This window comes from Protopterus annectens, chromosome 2.part2 (genome assembly GCF_019279795.1).
Source record: "Protopterus annectens isolate FY-2018-M chromosome 2.part2, PAN1.0, whole genome shotgun sequence".
NCBI classification, from domain to species: Eukaryota; Metazoa; Chordata; order Ceratodontiformes; family Protopteridae; genus Protopterus; species Protopterus annectens.
This window is the reverse complement of record NC_056730.1, coordinates 732,584,539-732,601,330: the sequence shown is the minus strand read 5'-3', so window position 1 is coordinate 732,601,330 and position 16,792 is coordinate 732,584,539. Positions and strand designations below refer to the sequence as shown.

At 38.9% G+C, this 16,792-nt stretch overlaps 1 protein-coding gene across 1 annotated transcript in view; it reads right to left on the bottom strand.

The window, feature by feature from the left end:
- TTC37 (tetratricopeptide repeat domain 37) overlaps positions 1-16,792 on the bottom strand; it is a 2,356,248-nt gene that overhangs the window by 1,806,686 nt on the left and 532,770 nt on the right. Inside the window, exons 7-8 of the mRNA XM_044064132.1 lie at positions 14,873-14,971; positions 14,190-14,298 (exon numbers count right to left, since the gene is read on the bottom strand). Coding sequence (XP_043920067.1) covers positions 14,190-14,298; positions 14,873-14,971 — 208 coding nt within the window. The remainder of the gene's footprint in view (positions 1-14,189; positions 14,299-14,872; positions 14,972-16,792) is intronic.

The window sequence follows — 16,792 nt, the reverse complement described above, 5'->3', positions numbered from 1 at the left end:
AGCCTTAACCCCCTTACGACCCTGATAAATGGTTTCTGGATCAGCAGTAGGATTTTTGTAAAGGAACTGGTGGGAGTCAGGGACCCTGTAATAACTGTCGGGCTTAGCAGGAGCTGGAGGAAAGGAGTCAGAAGTTAAAGTAGCCTCAGAAAAAGCATTATCCACTATATCCAAAATAGGAGGAATAGCCAGGGGTCTATGTTGGGGAAGAAGAAGGAAATCCCTGAGCCTTCTCTTAGATTTCGAGTACTCCTGTCCCTCCCAGTGAAAATGTTCCCTCATATCATGTAAAGTTTCCCCAAAAGAAAAATCCTCAGGAGGGAGAAGCTGATGGAATAGATTCCTCAGCATCAGAATCCTCATAAGGAGGAAAAGAATATTCCTGTTCGGAGGAAGACCCTGAAGAAATAGATGCCTGGTCAGAAGATTCATAATCCAACTCTTGCCTTGGCCTTTTGTCTGGAAGGGGATGTGAATCCCTGAACATTGTTAGCAAGTCCTCCGCCATTTTAAGTAACTGTTTCTGTGATTTGGGTCCGGATCAGAAGAGGCCTGGGCTGGTGTCTTAGATTTAGAAGGAGTCTTTGTCTTTGTCCTGGGTTTTGCCTTTATCAGAAGCTGTGTAGGCCTGAAAACACCCTCGGAAGCCGGTACCTGCACAGCGGCTCTGGACCCATCCGAGGGAGCATTGCCCGAAGGTCCTGCAGCTGGAGTGCTCAAAGGCCTAGTTGGCTCCGTGTGGAAGTCCATTTCGGCTATCGGTTCTGAAATGGCTGACGACAGGGGCTGCGAAAGTGCCTCACTGACGACGGCCGAACCTGAAGCTGGCTCTGGCTGTGTAACGTAGTCTGATTTGGACCTCGGAGGCCTGTCCTTATCCTTGCGTCGTTTGTGAACTCTGGTAGTCGGAAGCGTGTCTGAAGACATTTTATAATTAAATCGCCTACCAAAGTAGTGAAAAGCAAAATCATACCTCCGCTTAATCGTATGTTGGTTAAATCTAGCACAAAACCGACAACTAGCTACGTCGTGGTCAGGGCCCAAACAAGGAATACAGTAAGAATGGAAATCCTTATGAGGTATTTGCTTCCCACAAAAAATACAATTAACTTTTTCTGACATCAGACTGGCGCAAGAAAAAAGTTTCCCCAACGGGGTACTTAGCTTTGAGAAGAAGAAGTAAGTCTTCGGACTGAAGCACGAAAAAATATCAGGAGTCAGCCGACCGGCACTTGCGAACTGCTTTCACCGCATGGCAAGAAAGACTGGAGAACATGGCGTCAGCTGGCAGCTTTGTACTCCTGGCGCTCTGACGTCAGGGAGCATGACTGAACAGCCGACGCCGGACCCAGACTTTGGGATTCTGGCCGACCGAGGACTGCCTGCCGGCAGGAAGAACCCTACAGTGATGACTGCAACAGTGAAACACGATGAACATCAGCTATGTTATATGGGTTGGAGACGGTGGTATTGACAAAAAGGCAGGAGTCAGAGCTGGATGTAGCAGAGTTAAAGATGTTAAGTTTTGCACTGGGTGTGACTAGGATGGACAGGATTAGGAATCAGTATATTAGAGGGTCAGCTCAGGTTGGACAGTTTGGAGACAAAGCAAGAGAGGCGAGATTGCATTGGTTTGGACATGTGCTGAGGAAGGATGCTGGGTATATTGAGAAAAGGATGCTAAGGATGGAGCTGCCAGGTAAGAGGAAAAGAGGAAGGCCTAAGATAAGGTTTATGGATGTGGTGAGAGAGGACATGCAGGCAGTTGGTGTGAAAGAGCATGATGCAGAGGACAGGAAGAAATGGAAACAGATGATCCGCTGTGGCGACCCCTAACGGGAACAGCTGAAAGAAGATGATGACTACAGCTCTGCTCATATGCTATCAAATGTCTACCTCAACTCTACAAATCCACAATGATCTAGATCTTTACATTTGGGAAACTCACTCTCTCGTACTTTTAAATACCTTTACTAAATTATATTTTAAGCCACAAGCACATGCACACTGATAGAAAAGTAAATAAACAATATAAATATTTTTCAATTAAAAGTATTATATGTTACATACAGGTTTTCTTTCTAACAATTAGCATTCGTTCCACCATTACAAAAAATTGCTCAGTTCCTGCCTTTCCTTAAACCTCACTCCTCCTACTGAACATTATTTGTCATATATTATTCCTACAGATTCCACTTATATGTAACTTGCTCTCTCCTTTTTCTATTGATACCGCCTCCAGTTCTTTTATATCATTTACAATATTCAGTGCTTCAGTTAGAGCTGATTTTAGGTTTTTATTTCCATTTTTAGTTACTGTTTTTGGCTAGCTAACAGCATTAAACTTACTAAGGCCTTGCTATATCTAAGTAATCCTGATTCTGTCTCCCACCTCAAAAGAATCAATTTCTTAGTTACACATTATTTGCTCCCCCAATATTTCTGACACACAACTCTGTAAGGAATTTTAAAAATTTGTCAGGTTGTTACACTCCTAAAAAAACATGTTCCCGGTTCTCTCTCTTTCCCATCACACCTTGAGCATTTGCTATCTACCAAAAGAAAAATTCTAAGTCTGCTTAGGGTATAAAAATACCCATGCAGACACTTTCAAGCAAAAATCCTAAACCTCTTGAACTTTGCTGCCCACCTGAGAACTATACAGATGCTCCCTCATTACACCTTTGTAAACCGCCTTTCCAGTCTCTCTTCCCAGTGTTTTCTAACGTCCTTGTATTGATTTGTATAGTTAACATTCAGCATTAAATATGCCCATTAATTATACCTTTTTTAACAGCAACTTCTGCTCCAAACTGTACTAAAACTCCATCACAGCCGGTCTTTCACACAGCCTTTCCCCATTCTTTTTTTCTCTTTGCCTATACTCAGATATGGATTCCCTGTGAGGATGGCAAGTCTTTAACCTGAAGTCCACACTTCTGCTTGGCTTCATCCCACACTATTACCTTAACCTGTTTAGTTATTTTCTTCCAGTACCCTGGTTCATTTCCAAATTTTCTGCAGTAAATTCTAGCCCCCTCTTGCCTATTTTCTATAAACACTCTTGCTAACATTTTTTTCTAATTTATACATAAATACCTTGTAATCATGATTTAACATTGAAATTATCCAATAAGAAGCAGGATCTACAGGTAACACCACCCTGATACTTCCTTCCATGATGGACGCACCCCCCCCCCCTTTCAAAACATTAATCATTTATTCCATATCCTTATTAGGACCTCAACCTCAATGCCCAGACTTCTACAAGTAATGCATTAGACTATGACTCTTGGGTATAAGAGGGGCAATGCTAACAGAAACACATTAGTCAAAAAGACAAAAGTCAGGCATGGCAGGGAGATGGCACTACTGCCACTAATTACACACCCAGACAGCAGGATGCCACCCACTCTGAAGCTATGACGGCTGGCACCGATGGGGATTGAATTCCGCCACTGCCAACCAAGGGTGAAATAATAAAAAGAACATACATTCAAATCTATTTCAATAATTAATTCACAAAACACAGCACATCCCCAACAACATAAAATGAATAAGCACTGCTGTCTTGAGCATGGACTTCCTGATCCACACCCAGACCGGACTGCACATTGGTCAAGCACAGCAAGGCCACTGCTCTCTTTGCTAACTAATGTTCCCTGGCTATCTCTTACTGTAGAAATACTGGCCCTGTCACAAGTTAGACAAATTAATAACTAGGACTCACAGATGGGTCTGGATCCAGCATACACAAGACAGCATCTTTCTTGAACAGTACAGCACAAGTTATATACAATGTTTTTCCATTATCAAATGATAATCGTCCTTAGCTGTCATGAAATGGATAATCTTCCTGTTGCTGGGCACAGAAAAATAAGTAATTGTATCAGTTTTTCTTTTTTTTAACCTTTCATAGCAAAGTGCATCAGGAACAAAAGCTTTGTCGCATCAGTCCTGCAAACTGCCATTACATGTCAAAGTTTGCTTCCTTCTCTTGGAGCCACCCTTACATGACTTAGTGATGGGTAAAACCATTAAATCCATCAGCAATTATATCTCAAAAGACAGCTGCTGGCATTTCATCCTTTTTTGCCATATTCACAAGAGAGGACACAAAGTCTAGTGATCCAACAAACATGAAGACATTACCTGTTCTTTTATATTAAAAAAAAAAAACAAGTCACACAATCCTTTGCCACAAGAACAAACACACTGATTGCAGATGAACAACACAAAGGAGAAAGTGGGGAAAAAACCACTACATTTTTATACCTCTCTTTCTTTTAGTCTTGCATTACTACTAGTATTAGCAGGAATACCATGCAACCCTTGTGACTTACCTGTATCCTGACTGCTCATCACCACTTTTATTTCTTCCTCCTCTATACCTGAAATTAATTGCTGGACCTTTGGTAAGTCACAGGTTTACTAAGAAATTCTTCATAACAGTTTTATCTCAGTCATCCCATTTGTCTGCTTCATAAAGACTTTCATAAAATACAGGGAATGTGAACCTAATTCCTTCAAAATATTTTGACTTTTTCATGCACTTAGGGGCCTCAGCTTTAGTAGTGCTCTCTACACGTCCTGCTTCAATAACCTCTGCAGTAAAAAGATTTTAAGTAGCTATTTTTATGACAGTAAACCTATAGCATAAGTGCTACCCCTTTTTCATGCTTTCATGTGCAGTCATCTCTAATGGGGTCTCCTGCAACACTGTTGCTTGCACCTTATTCCTCTGCATGTAAGATAATACTCTACATTTTCAATGACTCCACAAGCCCATTCACATTCTTGGTTAATAAAGAAAATGCAGCTATTTACACACATACTCCATTTTATTTTTATCACTGTATGAATCTTCTTTGATGCACAACCCAACTGGCAATTATATTCCAATCTCATTAACTGAATGGTATTTCACTGCCCTATACAGACATACTGAAACCTCTGGTTGGACTTGCGTTACATACTACTTTTCCTATTATGCTCTTTTCCCGACCTCAAACACATGAGAAACAAATAATTTACATACATTTTTGGGAAAAAATACACTCTCTCCTCATCAGGGCAAGAATGCCTGTTACATGGCCACTAAAACAGGCACTAACTAATGTAAACCTAAGGCTTGCTAAGCTAATCCGCATACTTTGCTTGCTTTATAAAAACAAGTGCAGTCTATAAACTGTTCAATCACTATCCCTCTTAGCTTGGGAAACCACCTGTATTTTTTAATGTTTTTTTATATTATTCAACTCTCTGGGCCAGATTCCAAAAGAGTTGCTCTCACCGTAAGTCTGCTCTGATTCTGAAAAATAGGCTCTCGATGTAAATGACTTGCTTTAATGCAAGACCTATATATAAATAGGATTATACCAGGAGGTCAGAGTCCAAACGACCTGCTCTTAATGTAAGTGGTCATTTCGACTGAGAGAAAGCCTTTTGGAATTGGGCCATCTTTTTTCATGTGTGTGTGTGTGTGTGTGTGTGTGTGTGTGTGTGTGTGTGTGTGTGTGTGTGTGTGTGTGTGTGTGTGTGTGTTTACTTTCTTCCTTGCAATTTAGTACACTGTCCCTTTAAAGCTTATTTACTACGACTCACTTAAGGGCTCTGAGAGGACAGTCTATTTAATGAATACCTTTGTTTCCTATCCATGATGCCTAGTTGTCTGCTAATTAATAATATCAGCAAGTGATATGACCAGACATTTACAAACACCCCCTCGAGTCTTATTTATGTATTTATTTTCTTCAACTAAGCTGACAACACTGAAAAAGTCCTTGTATTCCACAACAAAAAAAGAAAACAATCAGTGCATTATCAATCTAAGCACCAGGAAACTATTTAAAATATTCAGTTATTCTTCATTTTAAGAATTCTGCATGTGATCCTTTCTCCTGTTCTGTTATATACTGCTTCAACACTAATCTCCTCACCTAACAACTGCAACTGTATATATTGCATAAACTATAGTTTGTTGCACACCTATACTGATTTTCTGTACTTTAATGATTTTGTTACTCACATTTAATTCAGCCAACAAGTTATTTCTATTTATATGTTAATAAGCAGTTGCTATTAGATTTTTGTCAACCAATAACGGTCTTCTTTTTCAAGGTTTTCAAGGCCACTGTAATCCAAAGCAATAAAAATACAATTAATTCCCCATACTCTCCTTTCAAGTTGCAGTTGTGCAAGAAATCTTATTCAGAATAACTTATTTTATTCCACTCTCACTATCCCCAAAGTGGAAATGATGTGTTTTAGTTCCTCCACTTAAGTTACAGCTTCACACAGTTTCTAACTGTACCTTGTTTGGTAATTTATGCTAATTCTCTGGGACAGCATGCTGCCCTTTATTTTTTGCAACATCTTTTGGCACACAAGGAAGGGTTTCATTGGCAGCCACTTTTCCTTGGTTATCACTTTTTGTAGATGGCTTTGCAGCTGGATCCCCATCTCCCTGATTAAGCTGTTGCTGGTAAAATTACTTAATTCCATCCATCATTTGGTTAGCCTCTAGAAATCTCTATTAGCTATCCAGGGGGAAACCTCTGAATACTGCAGATTACACCTCACCCAGCTCAACATTCTCTCGTGACTTGGAGTAAATTTGTTCCATTTCTGTCTGGTATAAAGCAGTCACTTTCTTCCAAATACTCTGGTGTCTTCAACTTTCAAAACCATACCTATCCACTATATTTTCGTCTCCTTTAGTTGATGTGTTTGCATCTTTGCATCCACTGGTCTATGCTGTTTTCTTACAAGACTTCTTGTTAAATACAGTGTGCCCATTATATCAGTATGCCCTGCTGTAGGACACCATTCTCATCCATCCATCCACAGCCTTCCTTTTTCCATTTTGCACAATGCTGGGTGGCTAGCTATGCCATGGTTGTTCTTCCATACCACATACACTTAAGGCCAATTTAGTGTGACCAATCCACCTATAACTGCCGAGATTCTCCATTGGTTTAGAATGCAAAATCATGATTCATTAATTATTTTGGGTTAAAGTAGTATTTTTAATCGTTATCATACTTTTCTTATATGATGTTTATAGAAATGGGTCACTAATTAAACAACTTATGTTTGAAAAGTACTTCAATGCAACTATTAAGGAGATAATGTTCTTTATCCTTGCTTTAAACAGTAGATTTACCCCTTAGAAATTTAACTTGGGTTACAGCAGCCCTTCTACTAATTACAGTGGACCGATTTAGGAGTTGTACTAAATTTTTAGAGTATCACACTGACAAACGGTCATAAGTTATAGCTGTGTAAGTAAACTTACCATAACACTAGATGTTTTAAAGATCACAGGTAAAGTAGCCCAAGCCATATAGGTTACATCCTGCACCAGACATTAATACTCAATCAGCTTCCAAACCTTCAGGGTACTTTTCAAACACCTAAACCATTAGTCAGCTTGAATTTAAACACCAAGTCCTTAACAGCTTTCATGCTAATTGAGAAAGGGAGGCTAAGCCCTGAGAGGACACTGACAGGAAAATAAAATAAACGTCTACATCCTGTCAAAAAAAAAAATACAAAAATAATGGTGATGGAAGGAGGGAGCAGCTACTACATCAAAACCTACTGTTATGGTAAGTTTACTTGAACAAATACAGCACGTTCATCATCATGCTCACTGCTGCAGTAGCCCAAGCTATATGGGTAGATTACCAGAGCTCAACAGAACTGGGAAGTAGAAGGGAAGGTCCAGGAGCCCCAGGAGAATGGTACTAGCAAAGCTGTATCTAGACTTACAAAAGGAATCAAGCTTGTAATGTTTTATAAACGCACATACAGACAACCAAGTTGCTGACTCTAGAATACTTCTAGAATCTAACCTTTTCCAACAGCCATAGATGAAGCCAAGGCTCTGGTAGAGTGAGCCTTGCCTGCAATAGTTTTGTTATAGTGGGACTAACAAAAGGTAACAACCTGAGACAACCATTGGGAAATGGTCTACTTTTAAGGTCATCACTTCTTATCTTCACAAAAAATGATCAACTAAAAAGAACCTCAGTTGTCTTTGGATATCCAAGGTGTGAGGTATCCTTTTCTCTTTCACTTTAGGTTCTGGAATTATCCTTTCTACTTCAATTTAGACAGGGAGATGGATAGATAGCCAAACTCTGATACCACTTTAGGCTTAAAAGGATGGATTCACTCTCAAAGAAACCCTATCGCTGTGAAAAATGAGATAATGTTGACCCATCAGAAGAGCATGCAACTCAAATAAAGTCAGAGCAATGAGTAAAACTGTTTTCCACGTCAAGAACCTCAAGTCAGCCTAATGAGCATGTTCAAAATAGAGCAAGTGTTTGCTTCTGTAACACAAAATTAAGACCCAAAGGATGAGCAATGGATTTTCTGGGAGGCTTCTTCTGCAAAAGCAAAAAATTTTCAGATGAGACTGCATTGAAAGTTAGGGATCTATGAGCAGACATGCTGAAATGGCCAACAAAAGAACCTTGACTGAGGAGTAAGAAAGACCTCAAATAGCAACTCACAAATTACTGTAAAATCAGGGAAATACTAGCCATGAATGGGTGATGGTTCTTTTGTTGGCACTAACTAGAAAACCTCCTCCATTTGTTAATATACAATTTTCTACAGCAGGTTTTCTTGTCTCCTGCATGAAAGCTGCATGTCCTTAGAAAACAGGTGCCTAAAAGGTATTTAGACCCTATCATCCAGGCAGTCAGTTGTAGTCGCTTTTGGTTGGGATGCATTAAACGCCCTTGCTTGAGCGCAAGTAAATTTAGTCTGCAAGGAACCTTGTGGTAATTGCCCCTGGAAAATTCCAAAAATGGGAGAATCAATGTTGCCTGGGCCAGAAGGGAGTCACCACAATGATCTTTGTGAAGTCCTTCTGAATCTTCAGAAGTACCCTGGAAATTATTAGAAAATGTAGAAAAGCATACAGGAACATTCCTGTCCATGGGGAAAAGGCATCTGTCTTCTATGCTTTCTTGCATGGAGTACTGGAACAGAACTTTGCCAGTTGACTGTTTAAAGAGGAGACAAAAAAGGTCTATGTGGGGAGCTCTCCAAAGATAGGTCAAATCTTGGAAGATACCCTGATTCAGTTTCCATTTATGAGAGTCTGCCCTGGTCCTGTTCAGCTCATCTGCCACACAATTTTGCTTTGACAGAATGTAAGAAGCCTTTAGAATGAGACTGTGCCATAAATCTATATCCTATGCAAAGACGGCTAGTCTGCATAGGGGGTATGATCTGGTACTCCCTTGCTTGCTGATTGTGTGTAAACACCTGAAGAGGTCCTGGAGACCACAGATGATTCAGAGAGTTGACACAATTTATAAGAGCTAGTATCTCTTTTATGTTTATGCGTTTTGTTTGGCCTTTCTTGTTCCAAAGACCCTGTAACTTTATGCCCACTGACACTGCTCCCCAAGCAAAGTCTGTGGCACCTATTGTGAATAACTGCTTTGGAGCAGAAGTGGAGAATGGGAGATCTTGATTTCTGAGAAATTTGATTTCTTCACCATTTGATTTTTCTTTTTACAAATCCCAGAACTGGAAATTGTAAAGTTAGTTGGGTGCTTATGTTGGGACCAATGATTTTTGAGTTCCCACTGTATCCTTTTCATGTTGAGTCTTGCAATTAGTACCAGGAGAATCACTGATGTAATTAAAGTCAGAATCTGGAGGTATTCCTTAGCTGAGACTGAAGTCTGAATGGAAAACCCCAGAAACAGTTATAAACATATATCTATTTTTTGCTGTGGCAGAAATGCTCTTCATATGGAGATGTCCAGTAGGCACCTCAGATACAATATTGAGAGGGAATCAAAAATGACTTCTGAATCTTCTATCGTAATTCCAGGCTGTGTAGGAGATCCCTGACCTAAAACAGAGATTCCTAACACCTTGAAAAAGACTCTGCAAAGATAAGCAAGTCACCTAAATATGGAAAAGTGGATACCCTGCACTCTGCAGTCTACAACAGACTATCACAAGTGCTAGAAATTTTTGGATATCCACCGCTCCAAGACTGTTCAACAAATGTCAAGACAGAGAACTGATAATGTAATCCACACAGACAAAATCCCAAGAAATTCCTGAAATCTGCATGAATACAAATGTGATGTTATGGATCTTTTAAATCTAAAGCAAGTGCAAAGTTGTTTTTTTTTAATTCTTTTTTTTTATATAATTATGCCCTCACATTGTAAAGTAGGCTTTCATATGCTAAAATGTGTAGTTATTACTTTATTAAACTTAATAAATATATGTTCATTGAAGTAACTAAACTGGTGTTTCTGTTTACTGTATTCAGCTTAACTGTCCAATTACTGTCCGATTCCATGTCATCCAGCCCCAGTTTCTAATGATGTATTTGGGGGGAGAAACAGTTCTGTAGTGGGTTGGCATGTTTTTTGTAGTGTGCAGCAGATTTTATTACAAAAGTAATATAAACAGAATGCAGCACAGTCATTCACTCAGTCAGACAATTAAAAAAGATAAAAATAAAACAAAAAATGCAGCTATATTCAAGTGAAAGGTAAGAAAAGTAAGCTGGAACAAGGTAAGATTCTTACTAAGATATATAGTGTTTGCTATACCGTGTAATAAAACAGATGCACAACAAATCATTTTTACAAATGGATTTTAATGAGAAAACTATTGGGTGAATCACCTTAATGACAGACCTACTGTACAGTGTGTGCTTGTATGCTATACCACAAGGAATTAGTGCTGAAAGGAAAACATTTGAAATAATTTGTGCATCTATGAAAATGAAGATGCAGTAAAGTGAAGTTTCCATATTAGACAACTGTTTACTACAGCGTGACAGTGTGCGTTGAGCATTGGCACTTAATTCGTCACAGCAGCACTTCATTTTGCCTTCTGTCCAAACCTCTCTTTTGTCCCCTATTTTGTCTCATAGTTTTGCCCTGTCCCTCATAAAGGTTTTGAATTTCTGGTAAATCACAGAGAATTGCAGACAATCAATAATGCCACACACAGTTTCATGCTTCATATTGCTCAGATAATGTGTTCTTTTAACTTTTTAACATATTTAAAAACTGTCCCTGATTTGCTCCTTTGTTCTCCCATTACTTCTGGATTTGTCCAGAATTCTTAATCAAAGAAATTGAGTTGCTGTCTGTTCAACAGTGTTAAGTAATTTTTACCAACTTTCAAAGCTGGTAAAACATGTCCCACTCTTTCTTTCTCTCTTTTTTCTGTAACTGGTATGCTGGACAAATCCAAAAATGTGATTCACACATCCGTAGTTTCCTCCCTAAAAGGGTCAATCCACTGACTGACAATGTTTTATTAGTTTTACATCTGTTTTATTACACCGTTTGCCAAGTACTACACACCTTAAGAATCTTCTCCCATTCTATCTTACTTTTCTCACCTTCCACTTGAATATGTGTGTTGATTTATTGATTTATTATTTGAATGAGTAATTGATTGTGCTACATTCTGTTCACTTGGTAATAAAATCTGCTGCAGACTGCAGACATCATGCCAACCCATTACAGAACTGCTTCTTCCCTCTAACACATCATCAGAAATTGGGACTGGATGACATGGAATAAGAAAGTAACCGGACAGTCACTCAGCTTACAGCAAACAAACACCAGTTTATTAAACTTAATAAATATAGGTCCACTGAACTAATGTAAAATTTACACAGTTTTGAATAAGAAATCTAACTTAAAAGCATAACTATAACAAAATAAATGGTAGAAAAACCATTTGCACTTGATCACTAAGGTTACTAAGAAATTCAAATGAGGAAGAAGGAACAAAAGTTTGCAAAGTGAAAACATTTTGAACTTGGGCACATCACAAACTGGTCTCCAAGAATATTCTTTGGCACTAAACATTCTTGAGTTAAATCCTTTCCTTAACTGAGGAGGAGGAAAAGTTTCTACTACTCCCTTAGACGGCACATCATAAAAGACAGGAGGAAAGAGAAGGGTGTGGTCTGGCGGATGAGGCGGAATCCCCTGGAAGGGAGGAAGCTCATCCCACTGTCATCTGTAACTTAAGTGGATCACATTCAAGGCCCATTTGTGTGAAACACTCTGTTTAAGACAAAAATGCAGATTCTGATTTTCTGGGATAATGAAGGGGCTGCCAGGGTGGGAGGGAGGAACAAGGTCCCTCATACAGTCGTTCTGACTTATTTGACAGTCCTTTATTCTCTGGGGGGGGGTCCTGCTTTCTTTTTATAACCTTCCTGCCATTGCATATTAAACATCTGCTTACTAGCGTTCTGCTGAGACCTTTTGTTCTTTTGTTTTTTTACCAAAGTTAGACAAGGGAGCAGAGAAACCCTTGGAAAATATACAAAAAGAGGGCTGGAAATCAGAGAGATTCCATGAATCAGCTTATCCCTTTCATCAAACGTCTTGATAACTTCTGCAGAAGGTCCAAAAACAATCTTTACCCAAGGAAGAACTTTCATCACACTTTCACAATTAGTTAGAATAAACTTCAACATATCTGCCTGCTGTTTACACTTTTTCCCCAAACTTATCAAAAGCTTTCCCATCCTTATCAGAAAGACAGGGATTAGAATTACCAAAATGTTGAGCAGCAGATGAATTTACTAAAGTTATAGCTGATGGGTTAGGTCTGGGATTGATGTATAAAAATTTGAAAGAATGAAGAACTTCATACAATCTGTCTGCTTTTTTAACGGAAAACAGTCTGTCAGAAGTTTGCAGGATGTGAGAAAAATATTGTCCAAAGCTGACAGAGCTGCAGAGATAGAAGAGTCTGGAAATCCCAGATGTAACTACTCATAACCTTTTAGGAAATGAGAGATTTCAGTAGTCGCCAAATGAAAACACTGACTCCTTCCGGAAATAGACTCGGAAACAGAAAATCTCTCACAGGGAGAATCAGATACCACACCCTCCTCGGAATCTGAATCAGAAACCTGAGGGGAAAAATGCATCTGTCCATTCACATTCCCCTACAAATTCAATTACTTTAACCACTTCAAGGAAAGAGGGATCCCTTTTTCTTTAACCAGAAACTACCATATAAGAAGGGGAAACAACCTGCAGCCTGAGTCAATCCCAATAAATTAATCTTATCTAGATTAACTGACACAGGAGAAGATAAATGTTTAATTTCTTTTCTGACAGGATGAGTAGGGGAATAAAAAAAAAGACCCAGTATTGCCAGCCACAACTTCCCCAGGGATGGGTACAGCATTCTGGCTAAGCAGAGGCACATTTCCTGCCCCTTCTACAAAGACTGACAACAGTGGCTCTCCCTTGCTCCCTGAGGGGACCCCAACAGCTGCAGAGGATGTGGCTAACTCCCTCTCCATAGTGGCTGCATGGACTACACCAGAAAAAGAATAGGGAGTACATTGATTGGGAACATTAGTTAGTCCTAGTATGTGATACCAAAACTCATGCTGCTAGGAAATGTGCAGAACCCTTCAACCTGGGCACCAGAAAATGCAAACATATTGTGAATTAATTAATGTCAAACAGGAGGAATTCATAAAGTGCATCCACAAAGGATCATAAGAGTTTACTATACTATCAATCTTGAGGTCATGTCAAGTCTAGCCATTTCATCCCAATGTAATACCATAGATATGCTAGTCAATACCCAGGATTGCATTTAGTAATGATACCCCATGTCCACAAGGGTTATCCTTGGTAAAAATTTACAGTGCCCCATCCAATCATCCAGATTGCTTTTGAACAGTGTCATAGAGGTGCTCTGTATCACATGAATTGGTAGCCTATTCCAAAGACATGGCAGTCACTGGGAGACAGCTCTGTCCTTCCAGCATGTCCTGTTTAAGTTGCAGGCCACATTTAGGTCCCTGTAATGGGTATCTCTAGTCTCGTCTGATTTACAGATATGCAGCAAGTTCATTAGGTTTGGGTCTGAGATTGCTCCGTAAGCCCAGCATAAGTCTTTCCTAAGAAGTCTATACAATACAGAGTACAGTGACAGGGACAGGGACTTTAGTCTGTCTGTGTAAGGCACTGCCAAGGGGTTCCCATTAAAGTATGAACATGTTGGCTTCTTTATGGGAAAGGAATAAAACAAATTAAGAAATGTCATGTGTGTAAAAACATCCTAGCTAAGAATTAATTATAACATGACATGTAGGTCACCATAAAATGTAAAGTAGCAGACAGACATACATACATACATACCTGATTGAATAAAGTACAAGCTGAGAGCTTCTTGAGGGAAAAGCTCAGAAGGGTAGTCAGCTGTCATGGCTTCACAAGCTCTTTGTAATCTGCTTTTTTTATGAGGCAGCTAAGGGTTAATACAAATATAGCAATTAGCAAAAGAAACCCTTTTTATGTTTCCATTCCACTACACTTCATCTCATCCCCACCCCAAATCCATACACAGTCTTTTACCTCTCACGGTGCACTCTATCTCTGTATGAAGGAGAAAATATTATAATGCAAGTATTATAGTGCTAAGATTACATAGCTTAGCAAATAACAGCTGTAAAGCCATATTGCTTCGATCTCTAAAATACTCGTTATGCAATAAAGTGACACAAAATTAAAGATCCAAGCATTTAGCCCCCTGGTAAAATTAACCATGCTTTGTACTGTTTTCTAAATGCTGTAAATAATTCTACTGTACTAATGTCTACTATATGTGTTTATTGTCTTATATTACTGTGGAGCTTTTCTCCCTAGGTCTCCTCTGAAAACGGGCTTCTGACCCACTCAGACATACCTGGACAACAAATGTAATAAACAAATAAATTTAGATGTATTCACAAAACAGCATGCCAATGAAATATTTGCAATTAAATTTTATAAAACACAACTTGTGAAGAATTTTAATACTCTTAAGATATATGTTGACTTACTTTTGATAGGAAAGATATAAATTCTGAATAAAGTTTCTGGTGCTCATCACTGGGAATTATCTTCGAAGTACTAAGAGCATTTTCAAAGGCAATTACCAACTGAAACAGAAACAAATATCATCACAGTGTAAGAGAAGTGCTATGGTTTGTCGTAGTCTGAAGTTCTAACGGATTACCACATGTAGCAATTGCCTCTCAAGGTAATGCACTGCAATTCTCAGATCTTGAAAAGAAATTTTATATACTTACCATAACAATGGCTTTAGATCAACTACCCAAACTTTGGTCCATGGACTGGCATTACTTGTTACAAGTCCATAATCATGATCAGTAAATGAAGTGGTACCATCAAACTTTTTTTTTTTTTAATTACAAAAAAAATGGAGTTTCTAAGCCAGAAATCTGATACCAGACAGGGAATATAATGCACTTAATCACTGTGTTGCTCCTTACTGGAGCAGAAAGCTGCAAATATAAAAGTAGGTACAGCTGGTCGATGGCTGCCTGGGGAAGTAGCCACTGTGGTATGAGGCAAGATTTATTATTTTCACTGTCAATGCTGAACTTACTGTTGGAGCAAAGGCCTTCAGAACATGTTTTTATTTATTTATTTATTTTTTCCTGGCAAATGCTTAAATAAAAAATAAAGCAGTGGACTTGTCTGTTGCATTTCCAATCACAACACACAACAATCTCAATACCACCACCCCACTCCTAACATAGCCCTTTTTACAAACACTCTAATCAATCCTCCTCCTTATTATAGGTGTTAACACTCTAAGCAGGTAATTACCACACCCACACAGCCTTTCTAACCAATACACACTTATGCCCTAACAATAACACTCATAGCTAACATACACTTAACATACACCTACATCATTACTATCAAATTATGTTCCAAACTAATATCTACACATCATCAATCCTACTAACAACACTTTTACTACTTACTCACATTACCACTTATCACAGTTTGCACCCCATTGTTTTACCTCACAAGGCCACATCTACTACTCACAACTCCACATCATCATCTCTCTCATCCTCCCCATCTGCCCATCCATCTTACATGCACACACATATATACTTATACCATTAAACTCACTCTACCTTCTGACTATTCCAATAATCTATCCACCAAATATGACAAGTATATAACTTACCTTATCAAAACCAAAATAGACATAGCTGCCAGACTCTAAGTGGAGACATCCACCCTAACCCAGGCCCATTTGATAACAGCACCCAACCAACTAAACAAAATCCATCTCTTAACTCATTCCAACTTCCTAGAAAACCGAATGACCTCTTAATACTAAACCTGAATGTTAGAAGCATTAATAATAAAGTCCATGACCTTCATGCAAGTATTTCCCTTTATTCTCCTGACATAGTATTACTCACCGAAACCTGGTTTAAACCCACCACCTCCGATAATGACATTCTACCATCTGGCTATAATATCATACGAAATGATCGTACATCCAAGAAAGGAGGAGGTGTAGCTATACTATTTCAAAAGCAACTAAACTTAGAAAACCTAAATATAGACATGTCAAATTTAACCAATACAGACATAATAACAGCTAAGAAAATTATTCACCCCAAGAAAAGTATCATTATAATCGGCTGTTATATACCTCCTGGAAACAACACTCCCATACTGCAGACCCTATTTCACTAGGCATCTGAGTGCCTCCAACATGAAACTATCATCTTGGGGGACTTCAACATCGATTGGCTAACCTGCAACTCTTACTCCCCCACCAACTTCACCAACCTCTATGGCTTTTCCCAACTCATCCAATATCCCATTAGAATTGACAAATCTACCAAAAGACAGTCAATACTTGACTGGATTCTGACAAACAAGCCATCATTAATCAGTCAGTCTGGATGCCTCCCTGACAGCCTAAG